The sequence below is a fragment of the Neltuma alba genome, unplaced genomic scaffold, assembly GCF_004799145.2.
Source record: "Neltuma alba isolate B1F8T4 unplaced genomic scaffold, ASM479914v2 tig00010330_pilon, whole genome shotgun sequence".
Taxonomy (NCBI): Eukaryota; Viridiplantae; Streptophyta; class Magnoliopsida; order Fabales; family Fabaceae; genus Neltuma; species Neltuma alba.
In genome coordinates, this window is record NW_021635241.1 from 17321 (window position 1) to 38706 (window position 21386).

Genomic DNA, 21386 nt, shown 5'->3' on the forward strand with positions numbered 1-21386 from the left:
GCAGAAAATGGTGCCATTTTGGAGAGGTTATGGTTAGATCTCTGTAATTACCTCCTAATTACACATAATTCGGCCAAAATTAGACAAAAGAGGGGACATTCTGTTACACCTTACTATCGTATCGTCTTAGGGTTCGATTAAGACCATTTTAGATCACATTGGATTGTCTTGGGCTCAATTCTATCTTAAAAACACTAATTTTCAGATTTTCACTGTTCATTGGGTAAAAATCCAGTTTTCTGGCCTAACTTCAAAACTTCAAAACTTAATCTAGAAAAATAAAAATGGAGTGGTTCAAAATTCTATAAAAATCTCTTTGAATGCTCTTTCAGGGAAAAATAGTCTTGTGAACCAATTCCATTGGAAAAAGCATCATGTTTTTGTGAAAGTCACTTCTGTCTATTAGGCAAAAACCCTTTTTTCAGATTCTGAACCTTAACTTTGAAAAATCATTAAAACTCGTGTAGTTGGCCACTTTTAACGTGTTAGCTATCAAAATAAAGCTTAGAACGTGATATACAAACATACCAAATGTCGTAATTAAACATGTTTGGGAAGTTAATTAAAATGTCACGTAAAGGTGGTGGTGTCAGTGAATTTACAGCACTGCCCAGCATAATATTACATAACCCAAAAGTCCACGAATTTTTATGGTATGATACCATAATTTTAACCTTCAATCTGCAGCTTGCCCTTGGATGTTTCAGGTCCTAAAATGTTAGACTGTATTTAGGGAATGAGATTTCATTAAAATCCCAATAGCAAATTAACCAACTATATCATCAACAAGCATCATCATCATGCATAACTACATTAACTACTATTGGTGAACTAGCATGCTTATCATTTGGCAAACTCAATCATGCAAAGGCCAAAGCAAGAAAGTGCAAAGAGCAGCCACATCACAATCAAGAAAGTTCATCCACATAATAGCAATTAATCATGCAATAATCAATAATGCCAAGTTAATGTTAGTAGTTAGGTTCAACTTGCTACCTTGCTCCAAAAGCTTGAGTTTTCTTTGTTTCTCTTCTTCTCCTTCGCAAATATCAAACCCTAACATGGCATTCCACCAAAAAGGGCAGCAAGAGTCATTAATCAAACCAATTAAAAACAAGAACACAACTTAAACATAACTCTTGCTCTTTAAAGCTTCCACCTTTGTTCTTTCATTTATGACCTTTGGTTTTCCATAACCCTAAAATTGCTTCTTGACTTATTCCCACATGGTTTTTCATGTAGATTCCAAATATGTGCTTAGATTTGAGAAAATAAAATCCTCCTTTCAGTTCTCTCTTGGCCGAACCAAAGGGGTCCTTTAACCAAAAATTACAACTTTGATTTTTAATGCTTCCAACACTTGTTCTTTAGGTTTATCCTACACCATTTTTCATTTTGAGCACAATGGAAGCATTAAAACATTGAAAAACATATCCTAAGGTCCATTTACTGCCCTTTCCAAAATGGTTCATATGATACATAACCAAGAAAACACTTCAAAAATCAACTCACAACCACTTGCAACTACTAGGATATAACATGTTTTGAAGTATTCTAGCAAGTGTGATCAACAAAACTTCTTTCCCTACCATATATACATTTCGTCTAGCACCCAAAGAAGAGAGGAAACAGAAATTTTCAACCATACAAAGAAAGACAACAAGGCAAGGATCCATTTAGAACCAAGAACTAACCTTGAATCCTTGGTTGTATGATCAAGTTGGTAGCTTTTCCTTGATTTCCCTTTGAACTCCCTCTTTTCTCTCTTGGTTCCCTCTTGGACGAAATAACATCTAAATATTAGGGGAGATAAGCTTGTTTAATGAGCCAAAATATCCCAACCACCATCATAAATGAAATTCCAAGTGTCATTACCCTCTCTAATCTTACTTTCTGTTTCATAATTAACTAAATCCAAATGAAATTAATTACCAAAAGTCAAAATCCTCTCCATTTGAGGAATGACAGTTGGCAAGTTCAAATTCTCTCTATTAGGGGCTTGACACATGGCCAATTGTGGACCATTTGAATTGCAAGACTCTAGTCTTGCTTTATCGGTGCACTTCGACTCCGGGTTTAACTTTGTTTCTATAATTACAGTATTTTGGCCTCTGTAATTATTTTCTGTCAGATCCCCAATTTATTCTCCTTATTTTTATCTTTCCAAATTGCCCTCTTTATCTCAAAATTAATTTCCCAATGCTTAAATAAAAAGAGAAACTAATTTCCTTCTCTTTAGTGATTTTTCCACCTTTTAAAGGAACTAGGAAAAATCTTGGATACTTGAGAGTCTTCTTTTAATTCCATAATCTCTTATAATTCCTTAGGACATCAAAGAAATTTTCTTGGAATTTTATTCTCCTTCTAAATATTTATTTGGAATTTTCCAAATAAAAGGCCTTAAGCTAGCTTAAATCGCCCTTAAATTCCTTTGTAATTTCCCTAATGGTAACTTGGTCATAAAAACAATTTTATAATCCCATATAATTCTCAAGGAACATTTTTCTTATTTTTTCTTAATTTTCTAAGGCTTGGAAATATTTTTCTACCAAAATTCTTCTATTTCTCCTTGTCACTTTTGACCCTTAATTATTTAGGAATATTCCTTATTCCTAATTACCCTATTGCCAGATGTGACACATTCTGTCCAACCAAAATCTCACCTATAAACAGCACCTAAAACCTTCCAAATCAAGGAAAAATCATCAAGCTTCAAGCAAGCACTACTACAGAATGTGAAATACTTAACGCATCATACTTGACCGTTATAGAAAAAACCGTCAAATAAGATTAAAATTTGATGGTTTTATAGGAACAGTCAAATAATTGAGGAATACTTGACGGCTCCTTATAGAACCGTCAATTATTTCTGAAACATATATGACGGTTTCCCTATAACCGTCAATTTTTATAATAATTGACGGTTTTTATGAATAACCGTCAAATATTTCTTTTACATATTTGACGGTTACACTGAAAAACCGTCAATTATTGCCTTTTTTAATCCCTAACCCTGTTTCATTTTGCTGTAACTCGGTTTAAAATTTCAGGCGCCATTCTCTTTCGTACGCCCTGCTCAGACCTCCCAGTACTCTAATCTGCCATCCCCACATCATTTTTGAACTTTCCCTATTGTTTTTGTGGTTCCTCGTCCATCATCATCGCCCTCTGTACTGTGGTCGTCCTGTATCATCATCGCCCTCTGTGGTATGTTTCTTCTTTTTTGCAATTGGCGAGCATTATCACGTTTTGTTCGCAGCTTGTTCTCCAGATTTTATTACTTCAGGTTGGTCGTGTTCTTCTTTAAAATCACTAATTTGATTTTGTGGTTTCTTCTGCCTTAGCTCTTGTTGCATTTTTCCTAATGTTAGCAATGCATAGCGGTGAAATAGGATCATTTTCTTCTCAAGACATTTTACTTTTTTTTCATCATGTGGGAATTAGAATTAATTCTTGTTTATCTACTTTTATCCATGTAGGGTGGAAAGAAACGTTTGTATTCAACTACAAAGTTTATTTTGTATATTGCATGAAATTAGTTTTCCTCTCGTGATTGTAGGAAAATGAATTGGAAAAAAAGTCGGTTTGTTCATAAGTGAGTTTTTTCATCTCGCATGAGTTGTTGGTTTATGGGTTGAATGGGATCATTGCTCTGCATTTAAGTATTGCTTATTTTTGGTTTGTGGAAGCTTAATGTGGGCTTTGCAGAGGACTTGCTATATGTTAGTACATAAAAGTACATAACTAGTTAGATTAAAATTGCCTTGCTGGCTATATGCGAGGATTTAATAACAATTAGTGTAAAAAAGAAGTCATTTAGGTCATTTGTTTTCTATTTTTGCCATAGATTCTTTGCTTTTGTAATTGAAATTAACTTGAGGGCCTTATGTTTTATATTTTTCCAAATTATTGAATGTTAGTTAATTCAGATATTGTTATTGAAATTGCCTTACTGTTGATTTGCTGTTTACTACTTTATTTGAAGTCAAATAGAGGGCATATATCCTGGGAAATGCTTAATTTTAAGCTGTTATGCTGTCAATTTTTTTTTTCCACATAGAATAGCACATTTAAGTCAAAGTAAATTTTTGTTGAATTACTAGTTGTTAACAACTAGAATTACTAGTTGTTAACAAGTAGAATTAAAGAGGGATAAATGTCATTAATAGTGCCTCATGTATTGACTTCCTATTTTTGTTTAATTCTCACAATATCTTTGAGTTGCTGATCACATTTTCCTCTAAATGATTCATCTTAGCTGGGGACCATAGGCAAGGAATGGATGTCCGCTAATCGTCTATCAAAGGAATATTGGGATGGGGTAGAAGATTTTATTAAGTTTGCGGTTGAGCACGCTGATGATCGTAATAGGATTATTTGCCCCTCTCTTAAGTGTTACCTTTTGAAGTGGGTTTTGCCATCCGATTGTGAGAGCCACTTAATTATCAATGGAATCGATCAAAGTTATAAGTGCTGGACAAAGCACGGAGAGACAAGAGATGCGAGTAATAGTAGTCGAGGGCATAGTGAAAGCTGTGGATCATTTAATTTTGACACAAGTACATGTGAAGCTGACCGTCTTGAGGATATGACGAATGCTATTGAACAGGAACTTGATGATTGTCCTCAAATGTTTAACAAATTGAAGTGTGATGCTGAGACACCTCTATATGAAGGTTATACCGATTTCACAAAATTGTTTGCAGTGTTGAAACTGTATAACTTGAAGGCAAGAAATGGGTGGAGTGACACAAGCTTCACAGAACTACTTTTACTTGTTAAGCAAATGCTACCAAAAGAAACGAGCTTCCAAGCAAAACGTATGAAGCAAAGCAAGTGTTGTGCTCTGTTAGCCTCAGCTATCAGAAGATACATGCTTGCCCCAACGATTGCATTTTGTTTAGGAACGAGTATAAGTCACTAACCAAGTGTCCTAAGTGTAACGCTTCGCGCTACCAAGAGAATGGGAAGAGCCCAAAGAAGGCATTATGGTATTTTCCCATTGTGCCAAGATTCAGGCGCTTGTATAGTAATGTAGAAGATGCAAGAAATTTAAGGTGGCATGCAGATGAAAGGATTAAAGATGGCATGCTTCGGCATCCTGGTGATTCTCCAAAATGGAAGAAGTTTGATATTGAGTATTTAGAATTCAGGAAAGAAGATAGAAATCTACGCCTTGCATTAGCCACTGATGGGATGAACTCGTGTGGGATGCAAAGCAGCACCCATAGCATATGGCCAGTGATTTTGTTTATATATAACCTTCCTCCATGGCTATGTATGAAACGCAAGTATTCGATGATGTCTATTGTAACATCCTTATTTTTATCTCAACGGTTAATTTCAACGGTTGGATCATCATTTTGATCTCCGAGTTACATTAGTTATAGGTACGCTTTTAACTTATATCTTTTGGATTTAGCAGATAGAGTCCTAAATAGTAAATTAGCATTTAAAGTTTATTCACCGTTAGATTGAGCTATAATTTGGAGGATAGTATCATGATAGACAGGAAAATTCAATGGTTAGATTATAGGTTTAACTTCTGTAGTGAGAATAACCTAGTTCATACTAAGTCTATTTGTCTAAGTCTTTCGAAGATGGAATATAAGTTATAAATTTATAGTTTGTCTATTTACATTATGAATTTCATGATTCTAATAATATAATCTAATAATTAAAGGATATTTAAGTAAGAAAATTTTAGGAATCGAGTCTAAATCATATATATATGTTCTCATTCCCAACCTTAGAGAAATGTCTTTTATGCTAGAGTTCTGAGTAAAATTAAAGCTTTTAGAGAAGGAGTTAGAGGCTAGAATTTTGTGAGTAGCCTACTCTAATACTATAGAGATAATATTTTAATTTTGTTTGTAGATATAAACTCTATTGTGGCATTTTCGAGGTTGGACTCTGGTTGTAGTTGACTGTTAGCTAGGAGACCAGGTAACTAAATTTCTATCTGTTGCATGCTCTAGTATGAAGTTGGTGAGCGGCTTTATAACTAATTCTATAAAAGTATATTACATTTTATATGAACTGTCTTGTGGGATGCTATTTTAAAAAGGATTGACATAGTTTGTATTGCAAGAAATTAGTGATCATGATTATGATGTGCTATTATAAAATTCTGTTGCTTATGCATATAAATGTGTCATTTTGAACCCTGTACATCTATTTTGGGTGGGGAAAGGAGATAATTAGAGTTATTGAGATTCATATACTTGCCACGTGGTATTAGCCTCCATACGGAGCTCTATGGTTGGCTGCTATTATTGTCCCACTAGTTCTTCGAGGGATTGCGACACCCACTAGTTCTTCGAGGGGGGACCCATGGTCCACCGAGTGCTCTGTGGTCTTTGGCCGGTCCACATCATTCGTGTGGTGAGCTTGTCAGAGTTGCCAGTCAAATGGAAAGAACTTAGCCCATGGGTCTAGTCGGCGGAAATAAGGAGGATATAAGGATGGATTTGGGTTCAGGAATTGCATATGACATGGGATATTCATTGATATTTATATCTTTTAAATAAATGACAAGTATGTTATCTCTTTTGAAATGTATCAATTGCATGAGATTGGTGGAAATATTTGTCTTGTATGATTATTGTGAGTTTAAATGTTTAAATAAATGTTTATAAACTATTATTAACTCTGTGTATCCCACCTGACACCTCACTAGCCCATGCTAGGGTGTGGGATAGGTAGGGATTTAGTTACTGAGACGTTGTCTCACTCCTGTTGCTTTACCATTTTCAGGAAACAATACGTTAGCGGGACCTTCGGGGAAGACTCCTGAGGCTCAATAGCTGTAGCTGACAGTGTAGAGCTTCTGGACCTTATTTTATGCAATCTTTTCGTATATTGCCACGCATCAGGACTGCATTCATTTGGGATTTATTTTACCTTCTTATATTTTTATGTCGTTTGACTTAATGAACGTATTATACTTTCTATCTTTGGTTTATTTTGTTTGGATATTGGACTAGAGTGCTGGTAGTGGGCCTGAGGCCCTTAGATTGCATGTGATTGAATTATTGTGGATCCACGATGTGATAATGGCAATTTTTGCAAGTTTAATTGTTGCTAGTATTGACTAATATAGTCAAATCTGAACTGCTATTATAATTTATCATTTAGAGGCGTATTGTTTTATAACCATGTTTGCATGATTACAAATATAAGTTATTCTTTTCTAACCATGATAGCCTTAATTAAGGTCGAATGCTTTTCTATCATGGTTAGCCCCTTAGTGATGTGATTGTTCTTAAATAACCATGATAGGGTATGTTTACTAGTTTTAGTCCTTTCTATCATGGTTAGTTCTGGTTAGTAAGTGGTAGATGTTACATCTATGATAATCTCTGGGCCAAAGCAACCAAGAAATGACATAGATATATATATATATATATATCTAGCTCTATTAATTGAAGACTTAAAAGTATTATGGGAGAATGGAGTTGATGTATATGATGCATATAAGGAAGAAACATTCAAGTTGAGAGCTATGTTGTTTGGCACAATTAACGACTTCCCTGCGTATGGTAATCTCTCATGGTATATCATTAAAGTAAACTTGGTTGTCCTATTTGTGAAGAGAGCACAGATTCTATAAGGTTGAAGCATGGAATGAAAAATTATATATGGGACATCGTAGATGGTTACATCGTGATCATCCTTACCGGCGATTTAAATAATATTTCAATGGGAATTCAAAAAAAGATAAGGCACCTACACTGTTGATTGGGGAGGATGTATTTCAAAAGGTGAAAGATATAGATTGTGAATTTGGAAAACCTTTCGCGAGGCATTTTGGGACAAGTAGGTGGAAGAAGAGGTCTATTTTCTTTATCTTGTCGTATTGGATAACCCTGAATGTGAGACATTTTCTTGATGCTATGCATATTGAGAAAAATGTATGTGAAACTCTATTTGGCACATTACTTAATATTCCTGGGAAGACTAAAGATGGAATAAATGCGAGGCTAGATATGGTTGAGATGGGGATAAGGGAGGAATTGACACCAGAGGATAAGGAAACTCATACATTTCTTCGTCCGACAGCTCACATGCTTTCTAGAAAAGAGAAAAGTAGCTTTTGTGAGTTTTTTGTTGCAGTAAAAGTGCTGAAAGGTTATTCTTCTAACATTAGTAACCTTGTTTCCTTGAAGGATTTGAAGTTAAAAGGTTTAAAATCTCATGACTGTCATGTGTTGATGGAAAACTTTATTCCAATGGCAATACGGGCTATTTTACCTGATAAGGTGCGAGTTATGATAACGAAGTTATGTTTCTTCTTTAAGTCTCTTTGCAACAAAGTGATTAATCCCAGTAAATTGCCCAGATTGCAAACCCGAATCATAGTTATGTTGAACTTGAAATGTATTTTCCTCTGGCCTTTTTTGACATCATGGTCTACCTAACTGTCTACTTAGTTAGAGAGGTCCAACTGTGTGACCCAGTGTATTTAAGATGGATGTACCCAGTTGAGCGTTACATGAAAATATTGAAAGGGTATGTGAAAAACGAGTCAGCCAGAGGGTTGTATCGTAGAACGATATATTTGTGAAAAGGCCACTGAATTTTGTACCCATTACTTAAAAAATGCAAGTGATATAGGGGTTCTAGTGTCTTGTCATGAGGGAAGGACAAATGGAGAAGGGATTATGGAAAAGAAAGTTGTAACTATTTCAAACCAACAGTGGGAGCAAGCACATCTATATGTATTACACAACTCTGAAGAGATTGAAGACTATGTGGACAAGCATATTGATGAGCTTAAGAGGAATAATCCCAATAAACTTGAAAGTTGGTACACCAAAACACACAATAAACAATTTACAACATGGTTGAGAGAGCACGTGCATGGCAAGTATACTATTGATCCTAATTCTGTTTCAAAAAAATTAAAGTTATTGGCAGATGGACCGAGCAAACATGTGATTTCTCTCACAAGCTACCTTATCAATGGGTTCAATTTCTATACTAAAAAGCAAGATGATCAGAGTAAATAGCAAAATAGTGGCATAACTCTTGTAGCTAATACGATGTTGATAGAACCCAATCTTTATATGGCTTTCTCAAGTGTTTTCTAATGTTTTGCAACAATTTTACCCTCATTATGCGTGCATTTATATCTATTTGATTACATTGTGTCATGCATTGCATTTTGCTGTTTAAGGGGTAAAAAGGGTCATTTTTCTCTTCTAAATTTTAATTGCCTTGATCTGTAATCAGTTGGTCTTTACAAAGCTCTTTGTTGTGATTTTCAGGTAATTGGAGAAGGACCCAAGAATCATGATGGAGCATGGATGGAGCCAAAATGTTACAAGGACCAAAACACAAAAGTTGGGAGTGTTCTGCCTCCCCAGGTCGCGACATGGACTCCTTAGGTCGTGACTGGATGCCTTTTAGTGAAATTATGTGTTTTGGACCCAAGTCAAGATGAGAGCTCTTTGTCTTCCCGAGTCGCGACATGGAACTTATCAGGTCGCGACCTAACCCCCTTGAGTCGCGATCTTACATTCCTGGGGTCGCGACCTGAGTGCGTTAAGTGAAGCTGTGCATTTTGGAATAGGTTTCTGATCTTCTATACCTAAGGGGGACAGCCACCACGAAAAGACACTCTTCTATTCTGCAGATTTGCACAAGGTTGAGCCACTATCATTTCCTCTCAAGTCTCTATTGATCCTATACCTAAAACTTCCATTTTCCTTTATCTCTTCATCATTTTCTGAAATTTTGGACCGATCAAACCATTCCAACACCCTTCTTATCCATTTTTCCTACTTCATTTTTAGCTTTAACCATGGCTGTTCATTCCTGGAGTGATTGCGATTGGTTTGAAGGCATGAGAGGCTAAACCCCTTAGCCTCTTGGTGATGGAGAACGAAGCTTGAGCTCAATGATCTAATCGGGGAGTTTTTTCTATAGTCTAAACCTTTGTTTAATGCTGTGTTGAATATTTCTAAATTTAGGAACTTTCTGCACTTGTATCAAACTTGGTTTAAGATTGTAAATCTGGTGTTTAGACTATTCTATTGTATTTGGATTGGATGATGTTAATGTTGATTAATCTATATAATATTTCAGTTTGAATCCTTGTGTTCAGTTTGATTTTCAGTGATTAATGTGATTAATCTGCGTGCTTGGTATTCTGTGTTTGTCGATTAACATTCAGAGGACATTTGCATTATCCGTTCATCTACACTCTAAGTGGTTTTCAGCAGTGTCTTAAGAGATGTTAATGAACTTCGATTAAAGTGAGTTTTCATTAATTAAGACATTGGACCCAAGTGATTACTTGGGCTTTTCTTCAGACTTAGAGGTTTTCTGAAACTCCCAATCATTCTAAAGAGCAGTGATAGCTAAGTTTTCATCATAAAGAGACTATTTAACCATAATTCCCTTTTAATCCAAAACATTTCTTCATTCATTTAAAATACCAAAAATAGTTAACTTTATGCATTTTACATTTGTTGCACAACCTTTAAAACAACTAGAACCCCCTTTTTACCCACTTAAATTTACAATGTTTTTGAAAACCAATTTAGACTAGGATTTCCAATAACAAGCTCCTCGAGAAGAACGACTGGTTGCATCCTATATTGTATTTTATCTGGTGCAACTCTCTTTCTTGATGATCCGAAAGGCGACAGTCCAGCCATTGATCAATGGCGTCATTGCCGGGGAACCACTGAATTGGTTCCCTAGTAATTGGTTTTCCTCACCATTGTGATTTGGGTCGATTCTCGTAGAGTTTTAGTTTTTAAACTTGAATCTTGCATTTCATAGCATCGAAAATTTTGAGAAATAAAACCAAATATCTTGTTTTTCTATACATTTGTATTTGCATTCTTGCATAGCATTTTGCATTTTATTCTAGCTTGATCCTAAGTGTTTTAGCCAATTGCTTGAAATTTTGAACTCTGTGCATAGTTGTTCAGCATCTGGTTTAAGTACTTAGTGATTTTTTCTCAAAGATTTTACGAAAGTAGCTCTCTGTGACTTTGCATCGCGACCTCATATATTTGGAGTCGTGACCTGACTTGTGGCTTGTGGCGACCTCAGCCTTCTATTATCCAGTGTTGCTCTTGGTTTGTTTAAGTCGCGACTTGGACTTTTGCAAGTCGCAACCTCAACTCCCTCTTCTTTCAAGGTTGCTTTTTGTTCATTGAAGTCGCGACCTGGATCACCCAAGTCACGACTTGATCTGGTTTTCCACTGAAAATTTTCCTAAGTGTCCAGACTTACTCTTTTTGTATAACTTTGCTTTCTGCACATACTTTGAGAGTGTATAGCACTTCATACACCTCAAAATCACTGAGCATTATTTGAAATCATTGAGTTTGCCTCAATTTTGAACTACACACTTAGTAAATACACGGTTTTGAACCTACCTCTTTCTTGAACTCTATCTATGCTTGAATTCTTGAGTAATTATGCATGCCTAGAGCACGTAGAGGCAGGAAGGTAGACACACAAGATCTCGTAGCCCGCTTATTTTATGAGACCTACCCCAGTCATCTAGTGAGAGTGAGGAAGTAGAAGAAGAAATTATAGCTGAAGTACCTCCTCATGGTCCAAACGGTGGGAAAAGGAATGGTAACCATAATAGACCAAATAATGGTGGTAATGAGGGGCAAGGAGAAAATAATGGCCAGAATAGGATTAATGAACAACCTAGGGGTAGAACCATTAAGGAACTAACTCAATCTGATGGGAACTTTGAACCTATGCCTGGTGCTTTTCCTACTTTCAATGCAAATTTTGAAATTAAAGGTCAATTGATTCACTCATTGCCTAAGTTCCATGGTCTTGCAGGAGAAAACCCATACTTGAAGGTTTTTTGCTTATCTTTGGAAGGTAAAGCTAAAAAATGGTACATGAACCTGCCATTCTACATGGATAATACTTATGAGTCATGGACCAGTTTGAAGAAAGCATTCTTGGATAAATACTTCCCCTCCATGAAGATTTCAGCCACCCGTAAGGAAATTTCAGCAGCTAAGCAAGAGCCATTTGAGACATTCTTTGAATTTTAGAGCAGATTTCAAGAGATGCTTACCCAATGTCCTAGCCATTAAATCCTTGAGGAGCACTTGGTATAGTATTTCTATAACGGTTTGTTGCCCTATGATGCCCAAGTCCTAGATGCTGCTACCAATGGTTCTGTGGAGAATATGGAACCACGAGCTGTATGGGAATTAATTAGAACTTTTGCCCTTAACCGCCAACATGTAAGCTCAAGGGATCTAAGGGATCACAAAGCTGAAAGAGATCCACTGTTAGTCAAGCTGCCCAAGATATGTCTAAGCTCGCCAATACTGTTGAGAGTCTCTATTCCAACAAGCCACAATCTCTTGCCTTAGTGGCTACAAGTTGTGAAGCTTATGATTCTCCGATGCATACTACTCCAAATTGCCCTGGGCCGGTAGAAGAGGTCAATGCAATGTACCAAGGAAGAGATGGGTAATATCAGAAGAGAGACCCCTACTCAAACACCTACAACCCTGGTTGGAGAGATCATCCAAATTTTAAATGGGGAGGAGAAGCAAATAGGCCCAATCAATTCCAAGGAAATCAGTTCCCCAACACTGGGGCCTGTTTAAGCAACTTTCAAGATTCCTCAAGAGCTGTAGTGACAACACCACCCAACACGATGGTGTCTCAACCACAAAGAGGAGATGACACTTCTCAACTTTTAAAGAGCATAGATGCTCAGATGACAAACATAGAGGGGCGAATGAAGAAAAGTGATGACAAGTTCGTCTCTATAACCACCATATTGTAAGGGATGCAGAAAGATAACTCAGATGTTCATAAGAAACTGGAGGAGCTCACTTTAAAGAACACTGATATCACCAGTCATTTGACCCAACTATCTAATGTGGTCAATGACATGCAAGCTAAGAGTGGGGATAGCATTCCTTGTAATACGGTGATCAATCCCAAAGCCCTTAATGCTATATTCTTAAAAAGTGGTAGAAAGGTCCACTTTGAGGATAAAAGGGTAGACAAAGATGCATTTGAGCGAGAAATAGAGAGTTCTTCACTCACCTCTATGAAGTTGGGAAAATCTGAAAGTTCCAAGGAGGAGGAACTTCTTAGGAGAAAGAGATCCCAAGAAAGTAAAGATGCACAAGAAGAGGAGAACCCTATGGAAGGGTCGAAATGTAAGGGTAAGCAGAGGAAAAACAAAGCAGGAACAAGCATGCATGGAGCCTTGAGCAATGAGGGTAAGAAGGTAAATCTCAATGAACTCCCTTTTCCTCAATCTTACTTGCAAGGTATGAAAATTGCTAATGAAAAACAAGATAACGATTTTCTTGAAACTTTTAGAAAAGCTGAAGTAAATATACCCTTGCTTGAACTGATTAAAAAGATCCCTAAAGGTGTGTTTGGGATCACAGTAAGGACCCCAAACTGACTTTTTCACCGGTAAAAGTAGCTTTTTGTTTACAAGAGATGTTTGGATTCACCGTGAAGAGAGATGGACTTTTTTTCAAAAGCTCCTGCCTTCAGCTTCTCCACTACGACTGGTAAAAAAAAAAAAAAAGCTTCTCCACTACACATTTCATGGGGCCCATGAGTGAGGGAGGAGAGAGAATGCATGATGTGAGTTCTTTTTTTTTTCTCTTTAAATCCAGCCAATTGGTTTTTAATATTAAAAAATTATTTTTTGAATAATAAAATCAATTTTTTAAAAATAAATTTATTATTCTTTAAAAAATAACTATTTTTATTTTTATTTTTATAATTTTAATTTTTCTCTGACAATTATCACATTATAAACATATAATATAAATATATACTATTTAATAAAATTCATGTCCTTTTAAGTTATTTTACATCCAAACTTACTTTTACATTTATCATCCAAACAAGTTTCAGCTTCTTAAACTGACTTTTTTCCAAACCCAATCCAAACATAAATCACATTACCCTATCTGACTTTTACTCAATCTGACTTCTGTAAAAGTCAGATTGAAAAAAAGTTACTTCTGCCACCGCTATCCCAAACACACCCTAAGTATGCCAAAGTTTTAAAAGAGTTGTGCACACATAAGATGAAGTTTAAACCTAATGAACGAGTCCAGTTGCCTCTAGTGTGTTTGCTTTGTTTAAACCACAACTCCTAATCAAATGTCATGACCTTGGTTCCTTTACTATACCTTGTACTGTAGGTAGGACAACTATTCCTAAGGCTTTACTTGATTTAGGTGCTGCCATTAATGTTATACCTCGGTCAATGTTTGAGTCCTTACAAATCAAAAGTCTTAAACCTACTACCATGATGCTCCAGTTAGATAGGACTGATAGGACCATGAGGTACCCACACGGCTTCTTAGAGGATATCCTAGTGAAAGTCAAAGACTTAGTTATCCCTGCTGATTTTTATGTCTTGGATATGCCTAATGAACAAGGTGGGGATGGGACCTTAATTTTGGGTAGAGCCTTTTTAAGAACTGCTAATACTAACATTGACATGCAAAAGGGGTCTATCACTATGTTTGTTGGGGATAAATTTGCTTATTTCAATATGTATGAACAAATGAAACAACCGCATGAAGATTACCCAATATGTGATGTTAATTTTGTTAATGGGTTGTTTATTGATTAGCCTCATAATGATAATAAAATGCATGTTTCATCCCCTACTCCTGACTCTGCTTCCCCCTTCCTCTCTAATGGTAGTGACGTGGGCTGTTCTACTGTTCATCAGTTAGATTTCACTTTTTCCACTCCATCTAGTTCTACTATTACTGATAGTATACTTAGGAAGTCTTCTACTAACCCCTTTGAGCCCGAGAAAGGCTTTGTTTCTGATGTCAATGCAGGTGGTAGTAGAGCTATAAAGACTTCTAAGAAGAAGAAGAAGCGCTTTAACCTTGTCGGGGAGCTGTATGCCCTGAATGTTGTGCATGGACCAGCTACAACTCTAGTTGCTCTCTACTCTGCCGTCTCTACACCCTTAACTAAGAAAACTAATCAAGAGACAGTGGTTACTTCCATGGAGAGTAAGAAAGTGGATTCTGAGGAAGAAAGCAAAGAGCCTACATCTCTCAGGCTCTTTTCTAAGGCAAAGAAGAAGAAAATTCCCTCCCCTCTCCATTGACCACTACACGGTCATTGATCTAGCCTATGAAGACCTTTTCCTATTAACTCCTAAGGAGGCTATGAAGATTGAAGCTGGTGCTGAGGTGTGGGGCCTGCTGTCTACTTATCAGATGCCAAAAGATGAGAAAAGGGCCAAATGGATTAGACGTTTTGAAGTTCATTCAACATGGGAGCATAGGAAGGTTGTAATGAGGGATGCTGAAGGTCGGTTCTTCCAAGTTAAAAAGGAGCACCTTTGTTTCTTCAAAGAGAGCTATCAGCACCCATGACACCTTAGGTCGCTTCTTTCCTTTACCTATCTTGTTCACCATGTTCTGCTTTGTTTTGACTGATTTGATTATTGCATGTGTTAGTGAGATAAGTATGGGGAAGAGAGCCGACCAATAGGAAAAGTAGTTTAGCTTATTTTAGGCTGTAGTTTTTCAATTCAATAATTTTCTCCTCTTGCTGTTCTTGTCTTATGTATGTCCTTCCTTGTGCTTAATTGTTTGCTTAGTCATGCAGTGAGGGCACTACCGTGCTTATGTATGGTTGGTGTTATTTGTTTTAATTATGGTGGCTGTTGTTCTTTTCCCTTTTCTATTGACAGTGAGGACACTGTCAAGTCTAAGTATGGGGGAGGAATTCATTTCGCTTTGTTGTATCATTTCTGTGGTTGTTTTAGAATTTTTGGCAAAAAATTTTTCAAAAATCCAATCTTTCATCATCATTATTTGGCTTTGAATTGATTGTAGATGGTGAATTGCTGTGAATTGGATCTTTTGATGCTTGCTGAAAGGGTTTTTACTTGTTAATTGTTGGCTATAGATTAAAATTTTTTGCGTTGGTAGTTTCTGTGACTTCAGGTCGTGACCTCACTGCTTCAGGTTGTGACTTGAAGAGTGACTGGCTAAGGAGGGCTCTCTGTGATCTTAGGTCATGACCTCATCCCCCTTTCCTAACTTGGTGCCTCTGTGTACCCAGGTCATGACCTCATTGTATTCAGGTCATGACCTAGACTCTTTTGTTGTGTACTGTTATCCTTCTCTCTGTTTTTTGGCATTGCTGTGTAGGAGAAACCTTTTTAAGCTACCTTTGCATCTTTTTCAAGCAAACCTTTGCCTATTTCATATACCCTCATTGCATCAAACAGTTTTTCTTGAAAACCGTGCCATCCTTGGACTTTTAAGCATACTGGATTTTGAACATGATTTTTCTGAAGATTTTATAGTCACTTTTGGGATTCAAGTATGTTCTAAAGTGATTATCTTGATCTTTTTAATCCTCATCTCATGGGTTGCTTTTCTAATAAGTGTCTTAATGCCTTGTGACTAGTGCATATTGATTGAAACTTCTTGTATGACCAATTGAGATGTGAAACCCTTGTTAGAAGAATATTCTTGAGCCTTGATTCCTATATTGAATGATTATTCATGTGGTTTACATTCTCTAGAACTTGTTTTAGCTCTTGGTCAAAATTACGTGTGCATTTATGATTTTGAATATGATGGAGGCATTCTTTTCTAAACCTTTCTACCCAAACACAACCCACAACCATTTATCCATTGCTTAACCATTTTTTGAGCCTGCACTTCCTTCATTTTGTCTACCATTTCAAGTGTTTTGAATAACGATGTTAATTGAGTTGAATCCGTCTCAACAATTACGATTTCCTAATCTTCATCGGTCTTAATTGGGAATTTTACTTTTATTTTAGTTTGAAAAAGAAGAGAAGAGAAGAAGAAGAAGAAACAGAGAAAAAAAACAGAAGAGTAAAGAAATACTCCTTATATATACATAAGCTATCACAACAAAATAAAGTTGAATAAAGTATTCCCTTGGTGATCGAAGGTTGGGATCTGAATTGCCTTGCCTAAAAATAGATATTATTTAACTCACATTTTTTTAATTCTTGACACTCGATTTCACCTTTTTCTATTCCATTTAGCCTTTCCATCACTATAACCCTAAAAGTCCTCTTGATTCTTTACATGGATGCTGAATAGTAGTGGAGATTTTAGGGTCATTACAAGCTTATGCTAGAATGTTTGCTACTTGGATAATTGAGAGAAAAGAACCCCAATGAGGAGAGATGAGCGATTCAAACACTTATACCTTGTGAGCAGATCTCTGTTGTTCATGCATTTTGAGTCAATTGCACCTTGTATCTGATTGCTTCGCATTGTTCATGTTATCATTCTTGTATTCCTAAAAACAGGCTGATTGATTAGCTCTTGAGATCACTTTTGAACATGCTAGTCTTTCTAATTGTAGCTGTACTTTCTTTAGAATGATTCAAATCTTTGTCCAGGAGTACAAAGGTTCAAGTGTGGGGGAGTAATAGAATCCAATCTTTATATGGTTTTCTCAAGTGTTTTCTAATGTTTTGTAACAATTTTACCCTCATTATGCGTGCATTTACATCCATTTGGTTACATTGAGTCATGCATTGCATTTTACTATTTAAGGGGTAAAAAGGGGTCATTTTTCTCTTCTAAATTTTAATTGCCTTGATCTGTAATCAGTTGATCTTTACAAAGCTCTTTGTTGTGATTTTCAGGCAATTAGAGAAGGACCCAAGAATCATGATGGAGCATGGATGGAGCCAAAATGTTACAAGGACCAAAACACAAAAGTTGGGAGTGTTCTACCTCCCCAGGTCGTGACATGGACTCCTTAGGTCGCGACCTGGATGCCTCTTAGTGAAATTATCAGGTCGTGACCTGACCCCCCTGAGTCGCGACCTTACATTCCTGGGGTCGCGACTTGAGTGCGTTAAGTGAAGCTATGCATTTTGGAATAGGTTTCTGAGCTTCTATACCTAAGGGGGACAGCCACCACGAAAAGACACTCTTCTATTGTGCAGATTTGCACAGGGTTGAGCCACTATCATTTCCTCTCAAGTCTCTATTGATCCTATACCTAAAACTTCCATTTTTCTTCATCTCTTCATCATTTTCTGAAATTTTGGACCGATCAAACCATTCCAACACCCTTCTTATCCATTTTTCCAACTTCATTTTTAGCTTTAACCATGGCTGTTCATTCCTGGAGCGATTGCGATTGGTTTGAAGGCATGAGAGGCTAAACCCCTTAGCCTCTTGGTGATGGAGAACGAAGCTTGAGCTCAATGATCTAATCAGGGAGTTTTTTCTATAGTCTAAACCTTTGTTTAATGCTGTGTTGAATATTTCTAGATTTAGGAACTTTCTGCACTTGTATCAAACTTGGTTTAAGATTGTAAATCTGGTGTTTAGACTATTCTATTGTATTTGATTGGATGATGTTAATGTTAATTAATCTATATTATATTTCAGTTTGAATCCTTGTGTTCAGTTTGATTTTCAGTGATTATTGTGATTAATCTGCGTGCTTGGTATTCTGTGTTTGTCGATTGACATCCAGAGGACATTTGCATCATCCGTTCATCTACACTCTAAGTGGTTTTCAGCAGTGTCTTAAGAGATGTTAATGAACTTTGATTAAAGTGAGTTTTCATTAATTAAGACATTGGACCCAAGTGATTACTTGGGCTTTTCTTTAGACTTAGAGGTTTTCTAAAACTCCCAATCATTCTAAAGAGCAGTGATAGCTGAGTTTTCATCATAAAGAGACTGTTTAACCATAATTGCCTTTTAATCCAAAACATTTCTTCATTCATTTAAAATACCAAAAATAGTTAACTTTCTGCATTTTACATTTGTTGCACTGTCTTTAAAACAACTAAAACCCCCTTTTTACCCACTCAAATTTACATTGTTTTTGAAAACCAATTTAGACTAGGATTTCTAATAATAAGCTCCTCGAGAAGAACGACTGGTTGCATCCTATATTGTATTTTATCTGGTGCAACTCTCTTTTTTGATGATTCGGAAGGCGATAGTCTGGCCATCGATCCAATGCATATATTGAGTGCCAAAGATAAAAATCCTATCTATGCACGTATGTCATACTTTGGGGTGATTGAGGATATTTGGGAGTTGGATTACATTGAATTCAGAGTTCTGGTATTTGGTTGCAAGTAGGTGGACAATAATAATACATTGAGAATTGATGACTTAGGGTTCATACAATTGAATTTGAATAAGGAAGGATACAAGGAAGAGCCTTTCATTTTGGCTTCTTAGGCTACACAAGTTTTCTATGTCTCAGACCCGACTACTAAAGGATGGTCTATTGTTTTGTTGACCAATAAAATGAATGAGGAGACGGGGTATGAAGACAATGCAGTTGAAGATTATCCATTTCAAGGGACATCAGTTGAATCTCATTTAAATAAAGATGAATCCAAGTACATCAGGCACGATCACAATGACGGAATTTGGATTTCAAAGAGGGGGAAAGTGTTTCGCAAGAAGATCAAAACAATTCAAACCAAGAAGAATATACAAAAACCTAAGAGTAGAAAAAGGAAAAGATTTACTTAAACATGCATGTAAATTCTCTTATTATTCTTGATGGAAAACTTTGTTTGTTTTAATTTTGTTTAAGTTAATTTCGTTATTAATAACTTTATTTTCATTAAATGGGTTTTGATTTATTTTGTTTGATTGAATTTCATTGCAGATGGCAGACAATAGTGGATCAAGCACTATAATCCTTCTCAGCCCAGGGATGCCTCTAACCAGGAGAGATAGCTGCAGGAAGAGGCTGCATGCATACAGAAGGGGCTTTGTGTCAGGCAAGAGGTAGTGAAAGCTCAGACAGAAGGAAAGAAATTTGTCGTACAGTGGAATAAGAAAGGATAAGTTGTACGGTCAAATAAATTTATCAGCTACATTGGGGCAGTGGCACAAAGCATCGTGCCTATTACAGTGCGGCACTGGAGGAGGGTTGATCGTTCAGTACGGGACGCTATTTGGACAGATGTATCGGTAAGATATTATAACAACTCAAATTTCATTTTCTGACATGCTGCCTCACACTAATGAGTTGTTTTGTGTCTGATTGAGCTCAAGATATTATTATCTTTTCATTACTTTATCCTTGATTTTGTTATACTTTCTGGTCCTTTTTAATGAAAATTGTGCTTAATTTAGATTTATAGTTCTTACTTTAAGTTAGTGTCATTTTGAGGATTAAATTGTCATAATTGGTTGTTAATTGGATTCAATTGACTTCTAGGACAATTGATACTTCAATTTGTTACCTTTTTATTGTAGGACACTAAAGATTTGGGGCCAGAATTGAAGAACTCAAGGCAAAAGAAGCAGGAAAGGATCCTCTGCCTAAGTTCGCCGCGGCCAACATCTTATTTCGCCGCGGTGAAAACTCATCCGTGAAGAAAGGGCTCTCTGCCATCTTTCGCCGCGGCGAACCTCTCGTAGCAGCAGATTTTCAAACCCGACCATTTCGGGAAATTTTAACCTACCCATCCCCAAAAACCGACCCATGCACGCAAGTTTCGGGTTAGAAACCCTATTTTGGGTATGATGAGAGGGGATGACCATTATTGAGCCACCACCAACGTATCTTTCATCCTCTTCTCTCATTTCACCTCAGAAACCCTAATCCCATTTCCATTTCTTCCATCTGCTGCTGCCATGGCTGAAGAACAATACCTAGTTGGAGTTGGTTCAAGAGTTATGACTAGCTAAGCTTCTCAACTCTTGAATATGGTGGAAGGAGCATGAGTTCCAAGATCTTCAAAGGGGAGTTAGCTTCATCTATGAGTTCTAGTTCTTTATTTATGAATTTCTAGGTCTAGGATTTGTAAATTTGAGCTGAACTATTTTGATTATGGTTGTAATCAATTCTGGATGATCATTTTGTGTATTGGATTAGTTAGTGATGAATTTGAGCTTCAATACATGTGGTTACATGTATGTTTCTATGCAACTCTTTTGATACTCTCCTTCTTGCATGGAAATGTGTGATTGTTGAGTTGATCTGGGCTTGCATTTAACCAAGTGCATTAATTAATCTTAATACACACACTAAGTGAGCTTAATAGGATCTTATGAGATGGGTGCCATTGAGTAAGATCCTAGACTTAAAGAGTTCTTTAAGGTTTCCATTTAGAAAACTTGGCGATTTCTACTCCCAAAATTATTTTGAACTATGATTGCTTCAAAGCTGTATTCAAGAGATTACATATCATTAACTTCACTTCATTACTACTATCTTAGAAAAATCCAAAAACATAGTAACTTAGATTTGAATTAATTGCATTTAGTTTTGGTATTTCATTAATGGCTAAAAACATCAAAAACCCCTTTTTTCATTACTCTGCATAGCATTAATCTAACTTAGACATCTAATTTAGGCTCCCAAAAGAGAACGACCCGAGT

The 21386-nt window shown here is 36.4% G+C and overlaps 1 protein-coding gene across 1 annotated transcript; it reads left to right on the plus strand.

Moving 5' to 3' along the window:
* The first annotated feature begins 12793 nt into the window (after nucleotides 1–12793).
* LOC114755749 (uncharacterized) lies at nucleotides 12794–14620 on the plus strand. The gene is made up of 2 exons (XM_028944622.1): nucleotides 12794–13286; nucleotides 14184–14620. Exons 1-2 carry the CDS (start codon nucleotides 12794–12796, stop codon nucleotides 14618–14620), a joined length of 930 nt encoding a protein of 309 aa, XP_028800455.1.
* The last annotated feature ends 6766 nt before the right edge of the window (nucleotides 14621–21386 follow it).

Bases quoted from the DNA above. Each gene is read 5' to 3' on its own strand.
- LOC114755749 (XM_028944622.1), top strand. From the start codon at position 12,794: ATGCAGAAAGATAACTCAGATGTTCATAAGAAACTGGAGGAGCTCACT. The intron at 13,287-14,183 runs GTATGAAAATTG...CTTGTACTGTAG, and splicing joins TCCTCAATCTTACTTGCAAG to GTAGGACAACTATTCCTAAG.